General features: G+C 34.5%; 1 protein-coding gene across 2 annotated transcripts; it reads left to right on the top strand.

Moving 5' to 3' along the window:
• The first annotated feature begins 362 nt into the window (after positions 1-362).
• On the top strand, positions 363-23,074 carry LOC126737163 (uncharacterized). 2 transcript variants are annotated; one of them, XM_050441925.1, is made up of 10 exons: positions 363-486; positions 6,486-6,561; positions 7,762-8,836; positions 9,008-14,309; positions 16,468-16,605; positions 16,663-16,783; positions 16,844-17,053; positions 17,204-17,467; positions 17,525-17,635; positions 22,737-23,074. In XM_050441925.1, the coding sequence occupies exons 3-10, from the start codon at positions 7,774-7,776 to the stop codon at positions 22,842-22,844; spliced, it is 7,317 nt and encodes a 2,438-aa protein (XP_050297882.1). In that variant the 5' UTR covers positions 363-486; positions 6,486-6,561; positions 7,762-7,773; the 3' UTR covers positions 22,845-23,074. The 2 variants fall into 2 exon arrangements, with proteins under 2 accessions (XP_050297882.1, XP_050297881.1); XM_050441924.1 differs by having other exon boundaries at positions 7,762-14,309.
• Positions 23,075-23,224: the final 150 nt, after the last annotated feature.

Below are 23,224 nucleotides of genomic sequence, written 5' to 3'. Positions count from 1 at the left end.
TTTTATTAGCACGTTATTAGTGGATTTTTTTAATGATGATATATATATTTTTTTTTAATAATAATGAAAAAAAAACTTTCTTTGGATGAATTAATTGCCCCATTTCAACTTTGCACGTAAAATGTATCTATTTTTATTGATCATTGCACGCCATTAAATGTGATAAACCCAATACAAAAATGGTCCTATTTTGACCTCAATACCATAATTTAACAAAAAATAATTAACAATAAGCGTTTTTTCGAATGAATTTCCTAAATTGGTCATTTTTTTGGCATCCAACAATTCAACCGGCAACGTCGGCCAATGCGCAAACTTCCTATATGGCGGCCATGTTGTCTTTCTGTCAACTGGCATAAACACGAGAATATGGCCGCCGCTGGTCGAAACCAATAAATATTCTGTGAAAAAACTCTTGTGATGATCGTTTAAAAGTGAATTATATTGATTTATTTGTGAACTGTATAATGAGTGACTGAATTATAGGTAAGAATTACATTGCGTTGGCCTCTATTAAATCCACGCCGGGTGTATTTCGGGAGTGTACTCTTCGTACACGCGTTTACGTTAACATTTCGCGTTTAACGTTTCGTCTTGTTTGGCATGATATTAATTAAAAGTAATTGAAAATAAAACAGTAGAATATGATTTTATTTGGTAATAAATTCAGTTAAAAGAGGTTTTTTTTTTAATATAAAGCATGCGACAACGCCCAACGGATAAATCCAATATGGCGGCCGGTTCGTGTTTGTGTTGCCGTTGCACGTTTTTTATAAACTTTTAATAGTTATTTTGGTTTAATTTATTCATTTTGGCGACTTTACTGATAGTTTTAGTGCTTTTTGATACGACACTACTGATAATTCTACTTATTTAAGAATTAAGTTGAAATAAAGTGAAGCTTGTGTTTAAAATGGCGTCGGTATGTGTCGTGACGTCATAAGGATTATGTGGTATGTATGCGCAGTGTGTAGTTTAATAATATTCGATTATCTTTGGGCGCAGCATGGGCTTGGGAAAATAGATAAACTACAACTGTTATCGATTTTATTAATTAAAAGGTTTGTATCGTTTTGCTGCGTGAGTTTATCGCAATATTGATACTAATTCTAACTAGGTAAGTGATTTTCACATTTTGATGTTTTTTTTCTCTGCCTTTATGTAGTCGGGCGATCGGGGGTTATCGACATATTATGTGATGTTGTCTGCCTATCGTCTGATGTGTTGGGTAAGATGACATAGAGGCAAGAGCTTAGGTACACGCCCCACGCGTTGTGTGTGCAGACGCAACGGAATTGGCGGAACGTAGTGCAGAAGCAGAGCGGATTAAGGGATACGCGGAATGAAAATAATGTTTAATTTACTGTTATTTTGTTTTGGAGAATATGTTTATATATTCGTATTGATGTTCATTAAAGTTATTCTAATATCAGTTAAAAAAAATTTATTTCAGTTTCGTGCTAAAATGCATATAACTAAATTCGCATAATAGCATGTTTTTTCAATAGCAATTTATTTATTTTTATATTATATATCGTAGTTTGGAATTTATTAAGCATGGCTAGTAAAGGCAAATGGAATAGAACGGGTGGAATGCAGTGCGGAAGGATTAGGGGATATCGGGGTAAAAACAAAAGATATATAGAAATACGTTTATTTTTAATTTTCTTTTGAAAATGTGTTTATATTTTCGTATGTAGAGGGTGTTTCAGTAAGCGTGAATCGCGGCTATATCTTGGAAACTGTCAATCTGACATTATTGGATTTTTTTTGACATTATATTGGTCAGGAGAAAATGCTGGAAATTATTTTTCATATTTATATCAATATCATTACTTAAGTAATCAATAAATCAATTGTAATTCTCTCCGCAAAGATTTAGCTTAATTTTTAACATTAGAGAAACCTGTGAATATATTTCATCACTTTGCTCAAAGACTCATTGGCGTACCGACTTTCATAAAGTAGGGGAAGGTAGTAAAAGCGTAATACAGGGTGTTTCCTAACTACGGTACGAAACTATACTGGGTGAATCGTTAGGTCGTTTTATGAAAAAAAGTTCCTATGAACGTATGTCGGGAGTTGCTTTGTTTCTGAGATACAGGGCGATGAAGGTTCAAAAAAATATCGGTTTTTTAAAAATACTATAACTATCCTTAAACCGATTTGGTTGAAATTTGGTGCAGTTATTTGAAGTTATAAGATGCTTATTTAGCTGTAAATAGAAATTATTAGGTCCAGTGGCGTGTCAGTGGGCACCACATGCTTATTGTTGAGAAAAAAACAAGGCCAATAATTAATTGTTTTGCAGCTTTTTATTTATTTTTGTATTTAAGCAACTAAAAATACAACTTTTTCGTATCTTATCTTATTATCTTCATATCTGGCTTTGTTTTCGAGAAAAAAAATTTTAAGTATCTTTAACAAATTCTAAAAATTCTCCATGGACGACAACATGAAATAAAAACCAATTAATTCGATAAACAATTTCGACCTTAAAGTACATGAGCAAAATGTCCACCCTCCAATGCACAACTTTTTGGTCTCTTGTGTCTTGTTTACTATGATAATAAACATTCAACTTCTACGATTTTTATTATCAGATTTTTGAAACACAACAAAATAACAAATACATTGCTTCTTATGACAAATAATTGGCAAGTCCATTCAAGTACCTCCTTTGTACCTACCTGCTTTGGAGACCAGCTGACAGTGATAGAATTGCTATAAGTAAAATTCAGCTGTCAATTAGCAGTGATTCATTACTCCATCATGAATAATTTTACTAACCATGAAATGACCGACATGCACTTTATTTATGGATTAGCAAATGGAAATGCGGAAGAAGCACGAAGAATTTACCAGGACAGATATCCTAACAGAGTAATTCCATGTGCAAAAACATTTAGAAAACTACATGCAAGATTATGTGAAACTGGGAGTTTTAATAAAAATATGGGTGGTGGAAGACCAGAAACTCTAACGCCTGAACTGGAAGAAGCTATACTTGATGCGATAGAAGAAGATCCTTCCAATAGTATCAGGAAGATTGCACTGCAGCTTGAAGTCAGTTCAAAAACCGTTTGGAAAGTTCTAAAAAGAAACACAAACAGCGTGTACAAGCTCTACTGCCTCGGGGTTTTCATCCAAGATTAATGTTTTGCAGGTGGTTGATTCATACGATGGCACACAATAATAATTTCCTACCAAATATTTTATTTACGGACGAGGCAAATTTTTCAAGAGATGCTATTATGAACTTCCGCAATGATCATTTTTGGGCCGACGAAAATCCCCACGTTATTAGAGAAACTCATTTTCAGCAACAATTTTCGCTGAACGTTTGTATAGGAATTATTGGTGACTACCTAATTGACCCATTTTTTTTACCGGCAAGATTAACAGGTGAATCCTACACGGATTTCTTGCAACACCATTTACCCACTTTATTAGAAGAAGTACCCCTACAAGTAAGAGTCAACATGTGGTTTATGCACGACGGGGCTCCAGCTCATTTCAGTGTTCTTGCTCGTCAGCATCTCGACGTCATAAACCCTAATTGCTGGATTGGACGTGCAGGAGCTCAAAATTGGCCGGCTCGCAGTCCTGATATGAATCCCCTGGATTACTATTTATGGGACCATCTGAAGGCTCTTGTTTATAAAACTCCTGTTCTAGATGTGAATGACTTGAGGAATCGGATAATTGTCAATTGCAATATCATAAGGGATACTCCAGGTATTTTTGAGCGTGTCAGACACTCAATGACAAATCGTTTGCAGTCGTGTATTTTATCAGAAGGTGGGCATTATGCTCATTTACTTTAAGGTCGAAATTGTTTATCGAATTAATTGGTTTTTATCTCATGTTGTCGTCCATGGATAATTTTTAGAATGAGTTAAAGATACCTAAAATTTTTTTTTTCGAAAACAAAGCCAGATATGAAGATAATATAAGATACGAAAAAGGTGTATTTTTAGTTGCTTAAATACAAAAATAAATAAAAAACTGCAAAACCATTATTGGCCTTGTTTTTTTCTCAACAATAAGCATGTGGTGCCCACTCACACGCCACTGGACCTAATAATTTCAATCTAGTTACAGCTAAATAAGCGTCTTATAACTTCAAATAACTGCACCAAATTTCAACCAAATCGGTTTAAGGATAGTTATAGTATTTTTAAAATACCGTAATTTGTTTGAACCTTCATCGCCCTGTATCTCAGAAACAAAGCAACTCCCGACATACGTTCATAGGAACTTTTTTCATAAAACGACCTAACGATTCACCCTGTATAGTGAGATTTTATTTTGGTGTTTTCGTTACAGTTTTAGCAAGATAATATTGAACTTCAGAGGAGACCAGCCGGGGTTGTTGCAGACTTGGGATACAGGCATGACTGTGGGCAGGCTTTTGCTCAGAAAAACATTCTACCCTTTTCTTCTGTACATGTACTCAAGCTGAGGATGTATTAGAGTGGTCCTGCTTTTATGACAATAATATTTTTTTGGCTGGATGATCTTTATCAAGTAGGGAAGTTTCTAAAAAAATTAGGATAGCTAAGGTCCGACCTATTTTCAAAGATGACGGTAAAGGAAATGCTAACAATGCCGTCAAATTTCAGTGCTTCCCAAGATATTTGAGAAATATTAACCTTGACTGTTATTAACTCAAGACATTCATCAATTGTTAGTGTAATACCAGAACTTTAATATCAAATAGATCATGATAAAAAGTTTGCAGTGGTGTCTCTTGACCTGCAACAGGCATTTGACACTGACGACCATGATATGTTGGGTGGTAAGTTGAAACGCAGCAAGATACTTAAAGGGTGGTACGGCACAATAAGTTCAGACTTAGTAGTCACTACCTCAGGGATCCATACTGGGTCCCACATTGTCCCCTCTATAAATTAACTCAATTTCAAAGTTAGAATTAAACTATTTGCTACTGAAGCTATTATGAAGTACTCTGGAAGAACGAAATAAAGAAGTTACAATCTGCATATAATACAAGAATGGCTTCAATCATATACATTGAGCTTAAACCTAAACGAACACGAACATAGGCATATATATGCTGATTAGTAATCGACCTAGAATAAGTCCACAACCAATGGTTCATGGTCAAAATTTAGAATATTAGAAAACTAATAGAAAGTTTTTTTTCTTGGTACACCTACAGTATCTGTCGATTTTGTGGCATCCTGGAAGGAAGAAATAATTATCTATACAATCTCCTTAGGAGATATAATACGAAAGATTTATACATAAACTACTATAATATTATATCAATTGAGAATGTCTACAAGTTTCAAGTATTCTGTAAATCTGTGACAATAATATGTACATATTATGTTGTCGTACTATAATATGTATATTTGCTGAATACCAAAGATTTGTTTTTATATTTTACTTTAGTTTCTTTTTTCAGACTTGTGTTCTTATCTGTGTCAATTAATTTCAAAACTCATAGATTTGTAAATCTCTGGATTTAAAAAAAAATGCAATTTTCTTACTAGGCTGCCATATAAGACAAAAGGCATTTTAGATTTTAGGTATGTATCTCATTAAATTTACTTTAAATCTATTTGACGTGTGCAAACATTTTTTGATGTATTAACATTAGTAAACAATCCGAAATCTGAAATTTTTTACTAGGAGCTTTACATAATTTTTTATAGTTATACATAGTTTCAAATAAAATTAATTAACTTAAACTAAAAAAATTATTTACACTTAAACTTAATAATAAAGTATATGTATATTTTATGCATTTTATTTGTTTTGTAACTGCATTATTATTTATAATTAAACATGGTTAAAAATGTTACTCAAAGCAAATTTCGCAACGGGATATGCGCAGATGCAGAGCGGTTTGGAGATGTGTGGACTATAAAACAAATGGATTTATATGAATAAAAATTAAGGTTTTTGTATATTTTTTATAATTAATTTATTTCTGTCCTATGTTTTGTTATCATTAACTTTTGCTAAGATTTGGAGATATGATGGTAAATAATAAGCGGACTTATACAATATTACTGTTATTGTTAAGATTTTTTAAAAATGTATATGGAAATTCAAGTGGTTCTTTTCCTTACAGTTTTTTCGTTCTATAGTAGAAATTTGGTATGTCTGCATTAATATGAGTGTATGTAATACATGTATGTTGAATTAACTGTTTCTTCAAAATGAGGTCGCTTATAGTACACAATACAATAGGTAAAGTCACTCTGTCAATAAGTGTTTTAGAATCAAACATAAAAACCTAAATTAAGTCTTGATTTTTAATTTTAGGCCCTAATTAAATTCTATATAGGCTGATTTTGAAGTTACAATATTTTTTTAATTTGGTACACTTTGGTAGACAATGTTTATGAAAATCCTTGCAATTATTAATATTTCTACTGTTTAACAATATTTCACGTTGTTTATTGTAGCAAATTATGCATATATTGAACTATCGTGTTTAATAATTTTAGACTATACCGGACCAAATGAGCTCCCGAAAGAACTACTGAAGAACATAAAAGACTTAGAGAACAGGGTAATTATCAGGTATGTTAAATAATCTAGTTAATAGGTATTAAATAAATAAAATAATCTAAAATGTTTCATCGGGAATTTGTCAAAAAATTGCCTAGTAAAAACGAAAACAAACTCCAATTTTTACATTTTTGTTCAAGGCAATGGTCTTAGAAATAAAAATTCATGTACATAATGTCAACGTTGGCAAATGACGTTTTAGCCTTCCTTAGATTGGGGCCAAAAAATTTAAAAACGAAGAATCATACTAGAGTTTCATGGCATTAACCTTCATATGAAATTTTTAAATTCATATTTAAAAGTCTTTATTTCCTTGCCCATTGCTTTTCGCATCTAAACCAATGATGCCATTGCTGATGATTTAAGAATAATGGTGCATTACAACTCATTGGGTTTTTCCAGACAACGTTCCCAATTACCTTTTGAGATGACTGAGTATTAGTTTGTACCTAATAAACTACTGCTTAAAACGGGTCGAATAGATTTAGGCATCTGGAAGGTCTACCTTAAGGTTTTTGGTTGCATACATATAGATCTGGATCCAGTGTTTCGTACAACGTAAAGTTGTGAGAGTCGTGTTAAAACTAGTTATAGACAGGATTGTAGAGAGGGTTTAAAGTATTTGGGATACTCTTCTTCCCATCATTATTTGTCATTGAAACTTATCAGGATATTCATGGCTACCTTACAAAATACAGAATGTATGCCATATGCCTATATGAATGAATGCATGCTGGTCTTGGTAGTTTATGTCATCAGTGATTCAAACTATGACATAACCTTAGAAACATAGGAATCGCCAGTGGGAAAGTCCTTATGAAAAAACCTTAATTTATCTTTTATAGAGTTTTATTTTAACCCTATTGTCTCCCTCTGATTTACCAAAAGACAGAAATTACGCGATAAGTGTGTTCAATAGAGTATGCGCAAATAATTCCAATTCATTTCGTAGGCAAAACAGGAAGTTAGTGGGTTTAAATATTAATATAGTTGTTACAAATTGATGATGTGCATTATTAAGCACATTGACTCGATGAATATTTCTACACTTTCCTAGTTGGCATTTGGTCCAACTACACAACACATTAAACAATATTGGGATTTTATTTGTTCTTTCATGCCTTAGGTTTTTTTTTCTAAAAATTCTCTCCATCATATTATATGCTAAAAGTTGCAACCACAATAGAATAATATTACATTCAACAATTTCAGGTATCGCATAAAATGGAGACAGAAACAATTGATCTCACCGATCCATTTGAGAAGTATCTCAAACAAAATAATTGGACCGCGGAAGGTCTGAACGAACGACTTTCCCTTTTGGCCGGAACGGGAACAAATGCGGGACAATGCGAACAGAAAAATATTACTCTGCGTGATTTGCTAGATAGTTCGGCTATTACAGACGAAGAACGAATCCATATTAATGCACCAAATGAAACTATCATACTATCAGATGATGAATCTGAAGGAGACTTTCAAAAGCAAGAACAAGCTATCCAAATAATAGACATAAGTGACGATGAATCTGAAGATAATACTGAAATGGGAAACCTCATTGACGATCAAGAGTTAAGTGACTTAAGTGATCCTGAAAATGAATATGGTGATATTTTTGAAGAGTCTCATAACGAGAAACAATTTACTGAAACAAACGACGAAGCAGGAAGTAAATTTGAGGACTCTTTACACAGTAATCATCCAGAAGATATAGTGAGCTTGGCGCAAGATATGTCTTCAAAAGCCAATATAGCTACAGAATCCTTAAACAGTACATCTGAATGTATTATTCAGGCAGGATCTACTAATAACCTCGAAAAGTCAAAAGAAAATACATTAAGCGCGAATTTGCTTGAAAGTTTATCTCCTAAACCAGACATAAACGATTCAGAGACTACTGATGATACTTCCCTAAAAGAAGAGGCTAAATCTGACGAGACTAGTAATAACGACGAAACATTAATCAGTACTAATGATACAAAACATTTAGAAGGTACAAAAAATACTTTAGAAGAACACACAGAGCAGCCTTTGACAAAGAAAATGACCGAATGCGGAACTGAAAATAATTCAGATTTAAAAGAAGATTTCTTATTACTAGAATTAGATGATGGTATAAAAGATTGTGAACTATACCAAGAATGTCCATCAGAAAACGCTGAGGCACCAGAAGTAGATAATGAAACATCGATGCCAAATAATGAACATTCCGAAATAGATGCAATAAATAAGTTAAATGAATGTGAACCTGAAAATACAGAGGTTGCTAAAGATGAGGTACTTCAAGGTAGTCAGGAGGAGTTAGATGAAGAGGACAGTACATTAAGTAAGCTTACTAATGATGCTAAAATTCAAGACATTGAGCCAAATAATGAACATTCCGAAATAGATACAATAAATCAGTTGAATGAATGTGAACTTGAAAATACAGAGGTTGCTAAAGATGAGGTACTTCAAGGTAGTCAGGAGGAGTTAGATGAAGAGGACAGTACATTAAGTAAGCTTACTAATGATGCTAAAGTTCAAGACATTGAGCAAAATGCACAAGATAAAGAAAATTCTACAGGTATGCAGGAACTTACTCAAGAAGAAGAGGGTCATACGCAAATTGACCCTATTAAAGAAACTGAATGCTTTAAAAAAATTGATTTGCCTAATATCGAATACGTTTTTATTGAATCGGATGAAAATGAGATCAGTTTAAAGGATACGACTGAAGACTCTATTGAAAATGAAAGTAACACGGAAGATTCCATTAGTTTAAAGGAACTGGAATCCATAGTGACAAATGAAACAAGTTCTACTTCAAACGCAGAGGCTAAGCAAAATGAGCAAATAAATATAGACGACTTGGACAGTAGTTCTAAAGACTCACATACCTCCAAGACAAATATCGTTGAAGGAAATATTTCTGACCATATCCATAGTAACAGCTTAGACCTCCATCAATTGCCTACAGAGCAGCCTTGCATTGATGATGTTCTTAAGCAGATAGATACTTTCTATAGCACCGCAAGTAATTCTAGTGTATTAGAACCTCAGGATTCAGTTAATTCTATAACTAACGTAATCGAGATAGAATTTATTGAAAATGAGAGTGACAAGGAGGACGAGGAATCAACTAATGAAATTCAGGAAGCTTGTGAATATAGCTTCAATGAAGATTCGCCTCCTGAAAAATTAGACTTACTTACAGATTCTGCTAATGAATCTGTAGAACCTTATGTGAGTCAGCCTGAAGACTCGCCTGCCGATGCTTTAGATGAGTGTAATAAAATGCAAGAAATCAACCCTGAAACGCTGTTAATTAATACCGAGAAGTCGACTCTAAAAGAAGACATAATTGACAATAATTCATACACTCCAGAAGCCGAGAAAAGTTTAAACGTAGTTGTAGAAAGTGAACTCCCATCTGACTTATTTGAACCAGCAGGTTGTATTGTGCAGGATTTCGATAACCTGCAGGTTCCGGATGTGCCATTAGAGGATTCTTCTGAAGTGTTAAATACATTAGATAATAAATCGTTAAATTTTAGTGAGCAGGTTAGTGCTCCCCAACTTTCGGAAGATGAGCAAAGAGGTGAAACGAGTCTCGAAGCAGTTTCGGAAATTGAAAAAGAAACTCCAAGTTTCGACGAAGGTTCTGATAATGATAACGCGCAAATTAACGTTGAAGATATACGCGAACAACTAAAACTGCAATTAAGTAATTTAAGAACTAAAAGGAAAATGAATATATTCCAAACGACGTCCCCACTACCAGAGGTTGATGACACTGAAATTCAAAATGAAGTTAAGAATGTTTTCCATCGTCCCACTGCTGAAACTTTCTTGGATTCTGCAAATTTAAGTGTGGATAAAGAGGCTGAAATTAAGAAAATAGATGCATCTCAGGATTTAAAAGTAAAACAGAATTCTGAAATAGATAAACGTTTAGAATTAATATCTGAAAAGCCACAAGAATCACCAGTAACAACTGGTGAACAAATGCGTATTGTTGATGAAAGTGCCAAAGCTGAAACTGAGGATGATACGGTTCCAGAAGCATTTCAGGAGCTGAGAAAGATTATCAGAAAAAAGAAGCTGAAAGAGCAAAGACAGGATTCTTTGAATACTACATCCAGTATTGACGATTTTATTAAATCTAATGCAAATTTGTTTTCAGTAAAGAAGTCCGTCATTTCTGCTAAAACAATTGTCCCCTTAGACATACCAAATAACTTTGCAGAAACGCAAACCAAGCAACCCGAAGGACAATTGAATGATGCTAATGCAATAAAGTCGTCACGACTAGCAGTAAAATCTGATAATCCATTTGTTAGCAACACCTTAGATGAATTTTTGACAGATTCTAAACTGAACGTTAGTTACAAAATTCCAAAATGCGATGCGGAAGAGGGCCTTCAGAAAGATTATTTTACGGCACCGGTTGTACCATACCACAACGAAGTTAAAGAAGAAGAATCGGACAAATCAAAAGGAGAACCAAAGTATAAACCAAAAACGTTGGCTGAAAAACGGAGAATTTTGGAGAAAAAACGAAAATTGGAGGAAAGACGCTTGAAAAAACAAAAAGCTCGGGAAAAACTGCAGAAAAGGAGTTACGTATTATTCAAAGATAAAAAAGTATTTCTTCGTAGCAAAACGTTAGGAAAATGCATTGCCTCTATTCAGTCCACAGCGCCTGCAGAAGTTCAGATACCTCCAAGACCCAGGAAGCCGTCGTTATTAACCGAATTGCACAAAAAAGAAACTACACCTGTTAAATATCGCCCTGGTCCTTTATGTAAAAAATATCTACTGCAAAATGACTATGCTCAATGGAGAAGTGAACTAAAACCATTACCAACAGTAGTTTTAAATATAATGCCAGAAACTGGTAAACCTGTGCATCCCAATCTTTTATCTATTGTCAATCATTGGAATGGAGACATAACTAAGGATCAAGTTGAATTTGCTTTATCAGCTCTAGAACGTAAACCAGACGAGAACTTAAACATATTTCAGTTTACCCTTCAATACGAAAATCGCCAAGATAGTTTACTGGTGCGGAAAAGGATTCCTGACGACAAACCAGGCATAACGTTACCACAACATTGCGGAAGCTTGAATAAAGATTTATGTGAATCAAGTATAACCGAGGAGGTTCATAAGATAATAGACGGTCTTTTAAACTACGTAGAAGTTAAAGAACTTGCACCCGCTCTAATAAAAGAGGATGAAGTGAGGGACACTATCTGTGATAGTCCTTCTCCAATTAAGTTTGCCGGCAAAGGTCATCACACCAAGAAAAAATTATCAAAAACCATGAACAGAGAACTAATGAGGCTTAGCTGTAAAGTAGTCAGCATGGAAGTGAAGGAATCGGCAGAGGTAGAAAACTGCCTTAAACCTCATTGCAAATTCGGATGTGTTTGTAAATCTTTATGCGGCGAAACGTTATTAAAAAATCTGCATTGTCGAAAAGTCAAGTGCATGTTTGGATGCGTATGTCCGAAAGAAAAAAGTAAAATAACGACTATTTCGGAGCCAAGTTTATCATTATCCAATGACTTGGAGCTTTTATCAACGGATACTGTGAATAGAATAGAAGACGAAGCGAAAAAATACTTGGCCAAAGAGGAAAAAGAATTTACCCAAACTATTATTTGTGCTAATGATAAAACTATTGTTGTGGGTATAGCAAATAAACCTCGACGGGCCGCTAAAGCTCCTAAAAAGTACACTGGTTTTTTTGAAGATGATAATGTCAATAAGGAGCGGATAAAGAAGAAGCAATATATTCTTAAACCTTGCGATGTTTTAGTAGAAAATTGGGACTTTTCGGAAATAGAGCCTTACTGCTTGATACATAACTTATATAGTTGTCATTGCAAGGGCCTTGCCACTTGTAGAGTGGAAAATAAAGCAAACAATAAGAAACCGGAGATAAAGCATCTACATTCCACTAGCAATTGGGATGAAGAAGAGTGGTTACCGAAAGTAAAACCATCTAAAATAGAAGGAAATACAGCTATTAAAGCTCGGCGGGGTAGGAAGTCAAAAATCCTTAGTGACGATTTTCTATTTTCTTCTGACACTCCAAAAAGGCAAAAAATCGAAGAATCGTTCAAAATAAATGAAGGGAGCAATTCGCTCCAAGAAGATACAATACCCAATCACTCTGCGCGAACTTTAAGAGTAAACAAAAAATATTACATAAGAAACGTATATGGAGAAGGAGCTACCGCAAATGATTTTATTCACCGTGCAACACAAGCGGATATACTAAGATATCAAGAAATGAACTCAGAAAATATGAACGACGCGGATACTTTGAAAAAATACATTTTAGACCAAAGAGCCATGTTGATAGAAGAAATTATAAAGCTTAATAAAAAACACCAAAGGAAACGATATTTGGAAAAGCGAGACGAGGAAAATGCAGTCGATAATGGCAATGAAAGAGTACAAGTCTCCTCGGAGAAAAATAAAATTCAACCAGTATTTAAGGGTGAAATTATCGTTAAAGATTTCGATTGGCTCAAGAAAATTACCAACAAAACTTGGACCACTGACTCCTATGCTCGAATATTACCATGGAATGCTTTGTTAAAAGGTTTTACTTTGCAAACTATAAATGTATATTGTGTCCTAGAGATACCTTTACGATTAATGTTAGGCGTGGGAAAGAAAATTACTACAATCAGCAGAATAATGGATATTGAAAAGTACTATCAGGAAATATTTGAGGCTCCATTAAGAGGCAAAGATCCTGTGCTGATGGCCCAGTCGGAAAACGTGCGTAATCTTATTAAATGGCTGCACGCCGGATCCTTGTCTTCCAAATACAAATCGAATTTCCTCTCATTCCTTTTAGTAGAATCATTTCCCGGTCATTTTGAAGTACGTGGTTTATGCACGCAAGATGCCAACAAGTCTAAGCCCTATGAAGAGAAAAATTCATTGATACCAAATGATTTGAAGGAAGTTGAAGATATAACAGAAATTAAACACAAAAACTTAAAAAATGAAATAAGTTACTTGTTTTTATTAAAATGCCAATTCAAATTGAGAGAACTGGTGGAGGATGGACTTCATGATGACCACACTGATAGTCTGTACATGTGGGTAGGTCTCCCCGAAGTTTACAAAGTTGCTAAATGGCGCATGATTTTTTTGAAAGAAGACTTTGCCTATTTGTTCTTTAATAAGATTAAATATTCAATAAGCTATCTGGATCTAATGAAGTTAACCGAAATTGCTAAAGAAGCGCAGAAAACTTTAATTATTCGAAATTTAGCCATCAGGCGAAGCTATAACCACAACATGTACGGTATATACGTCAGTCCAAAGTACTCGGACAGAGTGTTTATTGGGCCATATTTCTTAAATCACTTCGAGGAGGATATTAGTACGTTAAAGTACATCAATAGGTCACTGATAAGTTTCGAAGCGTATAACAGAATGACCGGTGAGGGTAGTACGAAATGTGGACATTGGATGCACGAGCGCCCGGATCAACAGAAACCTAAGCGATATTTGAAGGAAACCATCGACCTTACCGCAGAAGATGAACCAGAAGCATCGGGATCAGTGAATAATTTAGCTTCGAAAAGGTTAAAGTCCACGAATGAAACGAAAGTTGAAATATTACCTGCGGCTAATCCTAGCTGTGCCATGGACAACTTGTCACGCTCGGATGGACAAGTAATTTATCAGTATGGACAGAAAGTTATTATAAAGAGTTCGAAGCCAAGAACTCCTACAGAATTTAACAGGTAAGTTCTCCTCTTATATATTACTTAAATACAAAAGTTTTAAGTACTTGATATTTTTTAACTTATAGATAGATGGTAGCAATATCTATCCAAGTTAATCCATCTGCTTCATTGCATTCTATTACTTGCTAATCCCTCATGGACTGGTGATGGTAGTGTTTCAATGTCCCAGAGGATGCTTAACATCTTTCTATTGCTATATTTAATTTGCCACTACATACAATCACTTTTTCCAATGTCTGGAAACAAGTAAAAATTTGCCCTGTCTTTAAGTCAATGGTGGAGAAATATCGCTCAATCTCCATTTTGTCCAACTTTCCTAAAGTCTTTGGGACCTGCATCTATAGCAACCTATTTTACCAAACTAAACATCCCATTTTACCTAATTAGCATGTTGTTGTTGCAACAATCACTAATTTAACATTATTTTTGCAGAACGCATATGAGCCTATAAACTGCAAATACCAACTTGATGTAATCCACACAGATTTTGCTTGGGTCTTTGACAGATTGGACCGAGGAGCAAACTTTATAAAATGGGTTTTCATGAACATCTAGTAGAGTTTCTCATTTCCTACTTAGTAGATAGACCACAATTTGTGGACTTGAGAGAGGACACATCGAACTACATTGCTTCAAGTAGTGCCATACAGTGAGGCATGTTTTCGTTCCATCCTCTTGTTGTATAACTGCATGGTCTCGCATAGACCTTGATAGGTTTTATGAATATGCAAAGTTAACAGACTTCCACTTATGTCAATTTTCTTGCTCAAGGATGAGATTCACTTCCTAATAAATGATACCATAATTCCAAATTGTGACTCTGTTCGTGAGGGTTTGTGTTGACAAAAAGCTCACCTTCAATACATATAGATACCGTCATAAGATCCTCTTTAAAGACCTTAGGCTTCGTTATAAGATTAACGGAAATATTTTCTAATACTTCAAGTAGCTTCTTGTAATTCCCTAGTAAAATCACGCCTACTGTATGCTTCTTTATCATGGTTTCCTAATTATGCATTGCATATTCACAGGCTAGAATCAGATTAACCAAAATTCTACAAATTGAAGGTTTGATCCACTATCTCTTCAGCAATCTGCTGTTTATGGTGTTTTTATTTTAAATATGCGACAACAAATTGATGATTCAGATCTGTTATCAGCTTTGAATTTTGCTGTTCCCTACATCCATACAAGAAGAAAAAGTGGCATCAATTTAACAAAGAAAAAAGCCCGTTATAAAACATGCAACTGGGTCGATGATCTTCGGATATGAGTTATGGATGTTGATCTGTTTAGCAGGACTGAACTATTTCAAATCTGTTGTATCAGAAAGAATTAAACTGTTAGTTGTTACATTACTGAATTTATTGTATTATATGTAAATATTGCAATAATTGTCTTACTATAGATTTGTTTCCTGTTAGACAATAAAACTTTGAATTTGAATTTAATAGAGACTGAACAATGAAAATAAAAAGGAAGGTGGATATTATGTTATGACATATTTAGGGAGAAAAGAAACGTTATTTAATGATATACCCCGATGGTAACCCGAAAGCCTTTTAACACCAGTCTATAGGTTACCAATCGTTTGTACATTTTTAATTTATAATTTGTCTCTACTATTAAGGCAATGAAGTGAGTAGATTATTTAGATGGACGTTGCTATTTCCCTTCTTTATATACTTTGAACCACTGAAAATGAATATCCATATGTTCGAGACAACGTCGGATACTTAACACCTTTTGAATTTAAGTAAAATATAAGTGGACGAAGACTTAAAACTTTTTTATTTGCGTCAATTCCATTATTCTGCAGATTATCCTGTCGGCCCAAAGTTTCGCCACCTCAAAAATTTATTACTCATTAATATGAATTTTCCGGTAAAATTTCTTTAAAAACTGCTTATTATGATTATGCTTTTTGAAATTAAGTATTTGATTTAAAAATTGAATTAATTTATAAAAGTCAAAACATCGGCACATTCCTATACTTATTTTGACTTCACTCCAATAATTTTTATTTATTTCTGTAAAATGATTACTAATTAAAAGAAAAATGCTGGTTAGAAACAAATTAGTTAAAAATGTTGGCGGAATTTTGTAGTGAGAACCTTGGACAATTTAAAAAAACTCAATAATCTTCTTTTTTTAGGTTTATTATTACTAATATTCCACATTTTGGTTACTTGGGCGCCTTCCAAACAAAAGACACTTTAGAAGTATCATGGCCATTGGAAAAAAAGGTTCTTGTGTTTGAAAATGCTGATAAAGCCAGGGATTTTCTGCAAGAGTAAGTACAATCCATTTTTTTTTTTAAATTAATCACCAATAATTAAACCTATTTTAGACGTTTTAACCAGCTACTTCAACCTGTACCGGCAAGTTTCAAAATTCAGGTGATAGTACTGGTCCAAATAGACCTTAAGGAAAACCAACCAATCAATTCTGAACATTTAAATGGCCATTGTGTAAGCCGCTGCTTTACCTTGTTTTACGAGATTTGTAATTATTGAGAGAACCTTTTTTAGATTTGTGGGTTTTTTGGCACATACAACATCAACGACCTTACCGATCAATTCTGCAGGAAGAATTTAAATATGACCAAAGAGGAAATTGGTCAATTGTTTATCAAGCGAGCAGAGGCCTACATTGCCAAAAGGATTGAAGAATTAGCGGAAGTTTCAGGAATGGATCCTAAAGATAAAGTCAATTATAACGTGAAGAATATATTAGAGCGGGTAAGTGGATTTTGATTAGAATGTTACATACACTTTGCATGAAACAGAGAAAACGTTACGACTCGGAATTTTCGACGTGATATTTCTTCAAATCATAATTTTGCAATTTTTTAACATACTTGACTTAAAATTTTCTTATTTAAATTTTAGGCAAGGGAACAAATAAAACTGCAAGAACACAAACGCATTAACTTGTCCGCACAAATTCACTCTAAAGAGGCAGAAGTAATAGCCAATATAAAAAGGGTGTTTGTAATGATCAAGGATCTGCCTGCACATCGGAGAAACATCGAGGCGCGAATAGTTAATGATATTCTAAAAATTAGACCACATCGCTTGGGATCAACCGAGACTATAGTGATTAATGATGATGATCTGTCCCCTAGTGGAAGTGTTAGTAGTACACCTGTCCAGGTAAATCTACAAGGAAGACTTATTGTTGATGAGTAGTAAAGAGTTTCTTTATTGCAGCCTAAAAACCCCCGATCTCTGTTACGGGTATTCGTACCGGAGCGAGAACCAAGGATTGACAATAAAAGAAAAGTCTCGATGGAAATGGAATTGGGACCGCCATTAAAAAAGGTAAATCTTGTTGGTTTAATTAATTATTCAATGAAAAATGATAGTAAGATGGTGAAAGTGAGGCAGTTGAATTATTATACCAAGTTAATGTAATTTAATTTAGTGGCCAAGTCATGTTATTTAATGTGTAACCAATTAGGAAGGCCATACATTCGGTTTCCAATATTTCTTTTGTACAAAATGCGTTAAAATGATACAAAATTCGGAAGCAATTCACCTTTTGCCTTGACTATGGCCTTAAGATGGTGCAAAAACGAATCGCAAGTTGCTCAAATGTGTTTGCCGCTATTTTTGGCCACAATTGCGGCTATGGCTTTCTTCAGCGCGAGACTGGTGTATCTTTTAGTTCGGACCTTCCTCTTGAAAACGGCTTAAAGAGAATAATCTATTAGATTCGCGTCTGGTGAATTCGAGAGCTATTGTGTGGTCGTAAGGAAGTTCGGAAAGTTGCTTTTCAGCCATTCTTGGTTCTTTCGAACTTTGTGAGACGGTGCCGAGTTCTGTTGGAATATCTATGGTCTGCCACTGAAATGTTTGTCTACCCACACCTTTAAAGTAGCATCCAGAATGCTTTATCGATAATATTTCTCATTTAACTTGATGCTAGGCTCAAAGAAAACGACTAGACAGCGCCCATCTGCGATTACAGCGGCCCAAACTATTATCTGCGGCGGGTGCTGTCTTCTGGTGGCCAACCGATGACTCAAACTCTCATATGAACAGCCAGTTAAGTAAACCCTATCGTTTAGATAGTTTACGAATTGCTCAATTAGGAAAATGTTCTTGTCAGCAAACACGATTCGGAAATCGACCGGTTTAGGCCAAACACGAAGCCACTCTTTCACTATTTGAAGTCTAACTTGTTGCTGCGAGATCATGCGCTTTTTGGATATTGTAAGGCTTGACCTTGAGCTAATTTTTCAGTATGTATCGGATGCTATGGTCGGATATTTTCCGTTCTTCTGCCATTTGATTGGCACTTCGTCGGGGATTTCCCTCAAGCCACTTTTTCACTTCTTGAAGCTTCTTAAGTGACGTTGCAGTTCTTTCTTTTGAAAACCATATAACGAGTTAAAGATAAACATAAAATTTGTTCACATAAAGGTGTTTTAGCTCACGCACAATAGCTGGATGTGATTTTGCAACTAAATATAAAGCAATTACACTGTTACGTTTGAAATCCATTCTTCCATATCACTTTTTTGGTTCACTTTTGGCAAAATGCTTTCGTTCTCTTCTAAACAACACTCCGAGCTATCATTTAGCAAATTTCGAGACAGCTGATACCAGTGCGTCAGCTATGCGAACGGTCTGAAGTTGGTTACACTTCGAGTGCCGGACCATGTAATATTCTTTTTCTGATATTGTTGAATTAAAACACGAATTAATTTCCAAAATGTATTACTAATTAGAGGGCAACAAAACAATAGTTAAGGCTTCTTAAAATACTTAAAATTAACTACTATTTGGTTTAGTGATTTATTTCAACGATCTAAATTTCTCGGCAATTTATATGTCACACTGGCTCGCCAACCTAAAGCTACTTAATGGAAATTTATAATTTTTTACTTGGAAAGGTTTTAGCTTTCTATTCTCAGTATTTTAGTTACAGAATGTTAAATATTACTTGTAATTACATTTTCTAATAAATATATTTAGTTTGGAGAAAACATAGTATAGAATAGAAATAAGGTGGAAAGTTCATTTAAACATAGGTTCTAATAAATCCTTGGTCTTTAGCAATACTTTATTTCTTCTACTAATTTGATAAACAGTGATTTTCTGATCATTAGATTCTTTACTTTTTATGCTCGATAAAACTGTTGATTCTCTATATAGTTGGTTTATCAATATATTATATAATGATGTCTCTTGATTCTCCGTTGCGTCCAGGCAACAATCAGGTACCAGAGCATCCCACATTTTAGTACGCAATCTCATATTAAGTGCGAGAACTGTCAATATTACTCCTACGTTTGCAAAGACCTCGCGCCTTGTTTAGATTTATTATTCCTGTACTATTTATTGTTTTTGTCGTTCGAAGAACTGGTAAAGAGAACTTGTTAAACTTTATGTGTCACACTGTATTGATTCTTCTAATGGTACGGCATGAATTCCTGTGGCTTAACATTCATATCAAGCTGCAGTTGCATTAGCTTGGCCTGCGCATCTGTGTTAGACCCTTGATCAAAGTCGATCCAAATGAATGAATCTGGTCTTGTGGTTTTTAGATTCTAATGGTCTTTAGGATCTTATAAGGGCTATCCCAAGAAAATTGGGGAACTTTGATTTTTGCGGGTTTTGGATCCTTCAACCATATATGTCACTTTTAAACCTTTGATCTTTAGTATTTTCGTGGTAGCATTATAAATGGAAATGCGAACCTTGAAAGGGAACTTGACCTAAGGTAATCGGAGGTGTCTTTCCGTGACTGTCCTAGCCAAAGTTTTCCTCAATTCGAATGATCAATAGGCTAGGAAGGACAAATTTAGTGAAGATTAGGATTTTCTTAGTTCTATTAGGGATCTTGGAATAACTTTAACAGATTTTTTTTCCTGGTTTGTACAAATACAAATTATTACAAGTTTATTGGATGAAGCCAATAGTATCTGAGATCAATAATCAATTTGTTTAAAAGGAGGACAGTGAATATAATAGATAAATTTTGTCTCAGCATTCTTTTTCCTACAGTAATAATCAGTCCGATATATCCTTCAGGGATCCAGCAATCCATTGATTCATCATTGCAAGATACTTTGTACTGGACAAAATACGTTTTTCCACATGTTTATTTTTTACTTCCTACCTTTTAAAGTTGTCATTGTTTTCTTCAATACGCATTCCCTCATAACAATTTGGTATAGCGTTTAGCAATTGCATTATATACAAGATTCAATAAGTCTATAAGATTCTTTGTGCATTATATCAAAAATAATCCACAAAATATGTCGATTGAGTTTCCATACATTGTCGAACAGATTCAAGTTTAGTTTTGATTAAAGGGATCATGTTTATTAAAACTTACAGATTAAAATCAAATATATGCCATAGGTTTAAAAACAAAACTTTTAAAAGCCAAAATTATAAAGATCGGAATATGACGGATGATGCTTTGATGAAAATGCTAAATAATTGCAAAGGGAAAGTGGTGGAACAAAAAATTAAAAATTTCATAAAATTCATGAATGATAAGAATTATCATAAATATTGTTTTTCATGTCCAATTCCCTGGTGACTTTAAAAACAAATCTGGCCGCCGCATTGGAAGAGTGTTTAGTGGGAACAATTTGAATTTATTTTCTCAATCCATTTCGTCTGTTAACTGGAATGCAATTAGGGCTGCTCCACAACCATTTTCTTCCTTTTATTATACATTACGTGATAAAATAAATATCTGCTTTTCCTTGGTTAGACTTAAATCCAAGAGACGAAAACCATGGATCTTTTACAAGTTACTTCTTAACAAGACTTCGCAAATCTATTGACAATCAATTCATCAGGTCTTATTTTCAGGATTATCGGAAAATTTATAGGCATCTGATAAAAGTCAGAAAGGAACTGTATTACAATGAGCGCTTAGATTCGTCCGGTAACAGACAGAAGGAAAGTTGGTTAATCATTAACGAATGTAGGCAGTCTTCTCGTCGGCGGTTGGTTGAATCGGACTTGGGGCCCGATGATTACAATGACTATTTTTCTAATATTGCTGAGAAGTTACTGGAAGCAGTTCCCAGTGACGGCGATCCATTGCAGTATCTTAATCGGAATGCTATCAACCAATCATTCTTTTTCCACCTTGTAGATGCCATCGAGGTGCTTGAAACAATTCAGTGCTTGAAGAATCATAGGTCTTCGGGTTCCAATGGTATCTCTTCACGTCTGCTGTCACTTCTGCCTGCGAGCGGTTTAGATGCTTTGGTTTGGGCAATCAATCAGTCATTTCTTCAGGGCGAGTTCCCATCCTGTTTAAAGGAAGCTATGATTATCACTCTTCATAAGGGTGGTAGCTTGGACCGACCCTCTAACTTCCGCCCCATATCAATTTTGTCTACCCTCTCCAAGGTTCTTGAGCGGCTTGCGGGGTGGTTGAAGTCATACCTGTCTGGTCGCACCCAGAGGGTGGTTGCATCTGGATTTTCGTCAGGGATAGCACATCTTAAATGTGGTGTATCTCAAGGGTCAGTGTTGGTCCTATTTTATTTTTAATATACGTTAATGACTTAAGCTCTCTATCACTGCATGGACTAGTGGTTCAGTTTGCCGATGATACTACAATTCTGTGGCATAACAAACATCAAAAAGTAGTCAGATCTCTCATAGTAGAGGATCTTCACAAATTTAAAGAGTGGTGCATCTGCAATCAGCTTGTATTCAATGTTGATAAGACTTTTGTTCTGGGCTTTAAGTGTAATGTAGAGGGTTTTTTGTTTGATGAGCAGAGCCCACTACATGGTAGGAATTATTGTCGATGTCTCGGCCTCTTTATTGATGAAATGCATAACTTTTGAAAAAAGATTGGCATTTTCATTTGTAGAGAAAAGTCTTCCCGCCCTTCCCAACCCGCTATATTATAGCCACTCCACTTCGAGAATGGACTACTACTTACAAAAAAAAAATAAGAATCTTAGTCGATCCAAATTTTATTGTTGCGGCGAGACGCTCCTTTGGACAAATGGCAAGTTTAAACAAGAGGTCTTATTTATAAATTTTTGCACGATCTTTTTGCAACAGATATTTAATTCAATCTATGACAACCGAAGACAAAATCTGAAACCCCGGTAAATCTGTATAGCGTAATTTTCTTGAAATATTTTAGTTTAGGTTATGGAAAAAATTATTAGGTGTTGTGGATATATTCAGTTTTTTCAATTTGCTAGTCAATAGTATCGACAGACTCAATTCACAATGTTGACTAAGTGCATAAGGATTTGAGTTAATAGTACACCATAATAATTTCAAACTATCAGTTCGTATGCTAATATTTTTCAAATTACTGTCACGCCGGTCTGTGTTCGAGAACTGAAAGTGTTTAATCAGAAATGAAATGCTCCGCGGGCCTTAGATATATAGCGTCAATAACTCATTTTACCCTTTCTTACAGATTATTAAAATAAACACATCGTTGGGAAGCGGTTCCAGCACGATAATTTCCCCACCAAGTGCAACTATCACGTCCCATAGTTATGCCACCATTACTAGTTTAAGGTGATCGAATAGGCGCGCATCATGATCATCGGTGAATTCGATGGACTGCTAGCCAAAGAAGTAAATGTGGTGTCTATTAAGGCATAAGTATATTTACTTTTATTTAAAAGACTGTTATATTGTTTATTTTAGTTTAAATGTTCCTAGTTACGTTTCAGTTATTTTTCGAAAACTCGTTGTGATAATTAACGCTGTTTTTTAAGTTTACGTTTAATAAAAAAATCGATTTATAAACTGTCTTTAATTTCATTTTCGGAGGACAAGAACCTTTGACTTCAAATAAAGCAGCTTTTATCATTTTAATGGTTTATAACTGCAGACGTCTTTCCACGACAATGTTACCATCTTCACGAGGTAACGAGTTACAAAATTTTCCTTAATTTT

The sequence above is a fragment of the Anthonomus grandis genome, chromosome 6 (assembly GCF_022605725.1).
Source record: "Anthonomus grandis grandis chromosome 6, icAntGran1.3, whole genome shotgun sequence".
Classification (NCBI taxonomy): domain Eukaryota; kingdom Metazoa; phylum Arthropoda; class Insecta; order Coleoptera; family Curculionidae; genus Anthonomus; species Anthonomus grandis.
Note: the sequence above shows the minus strand (reverse complement) of the source record. Positions and strands in the feature narration are given on the sequence as shown.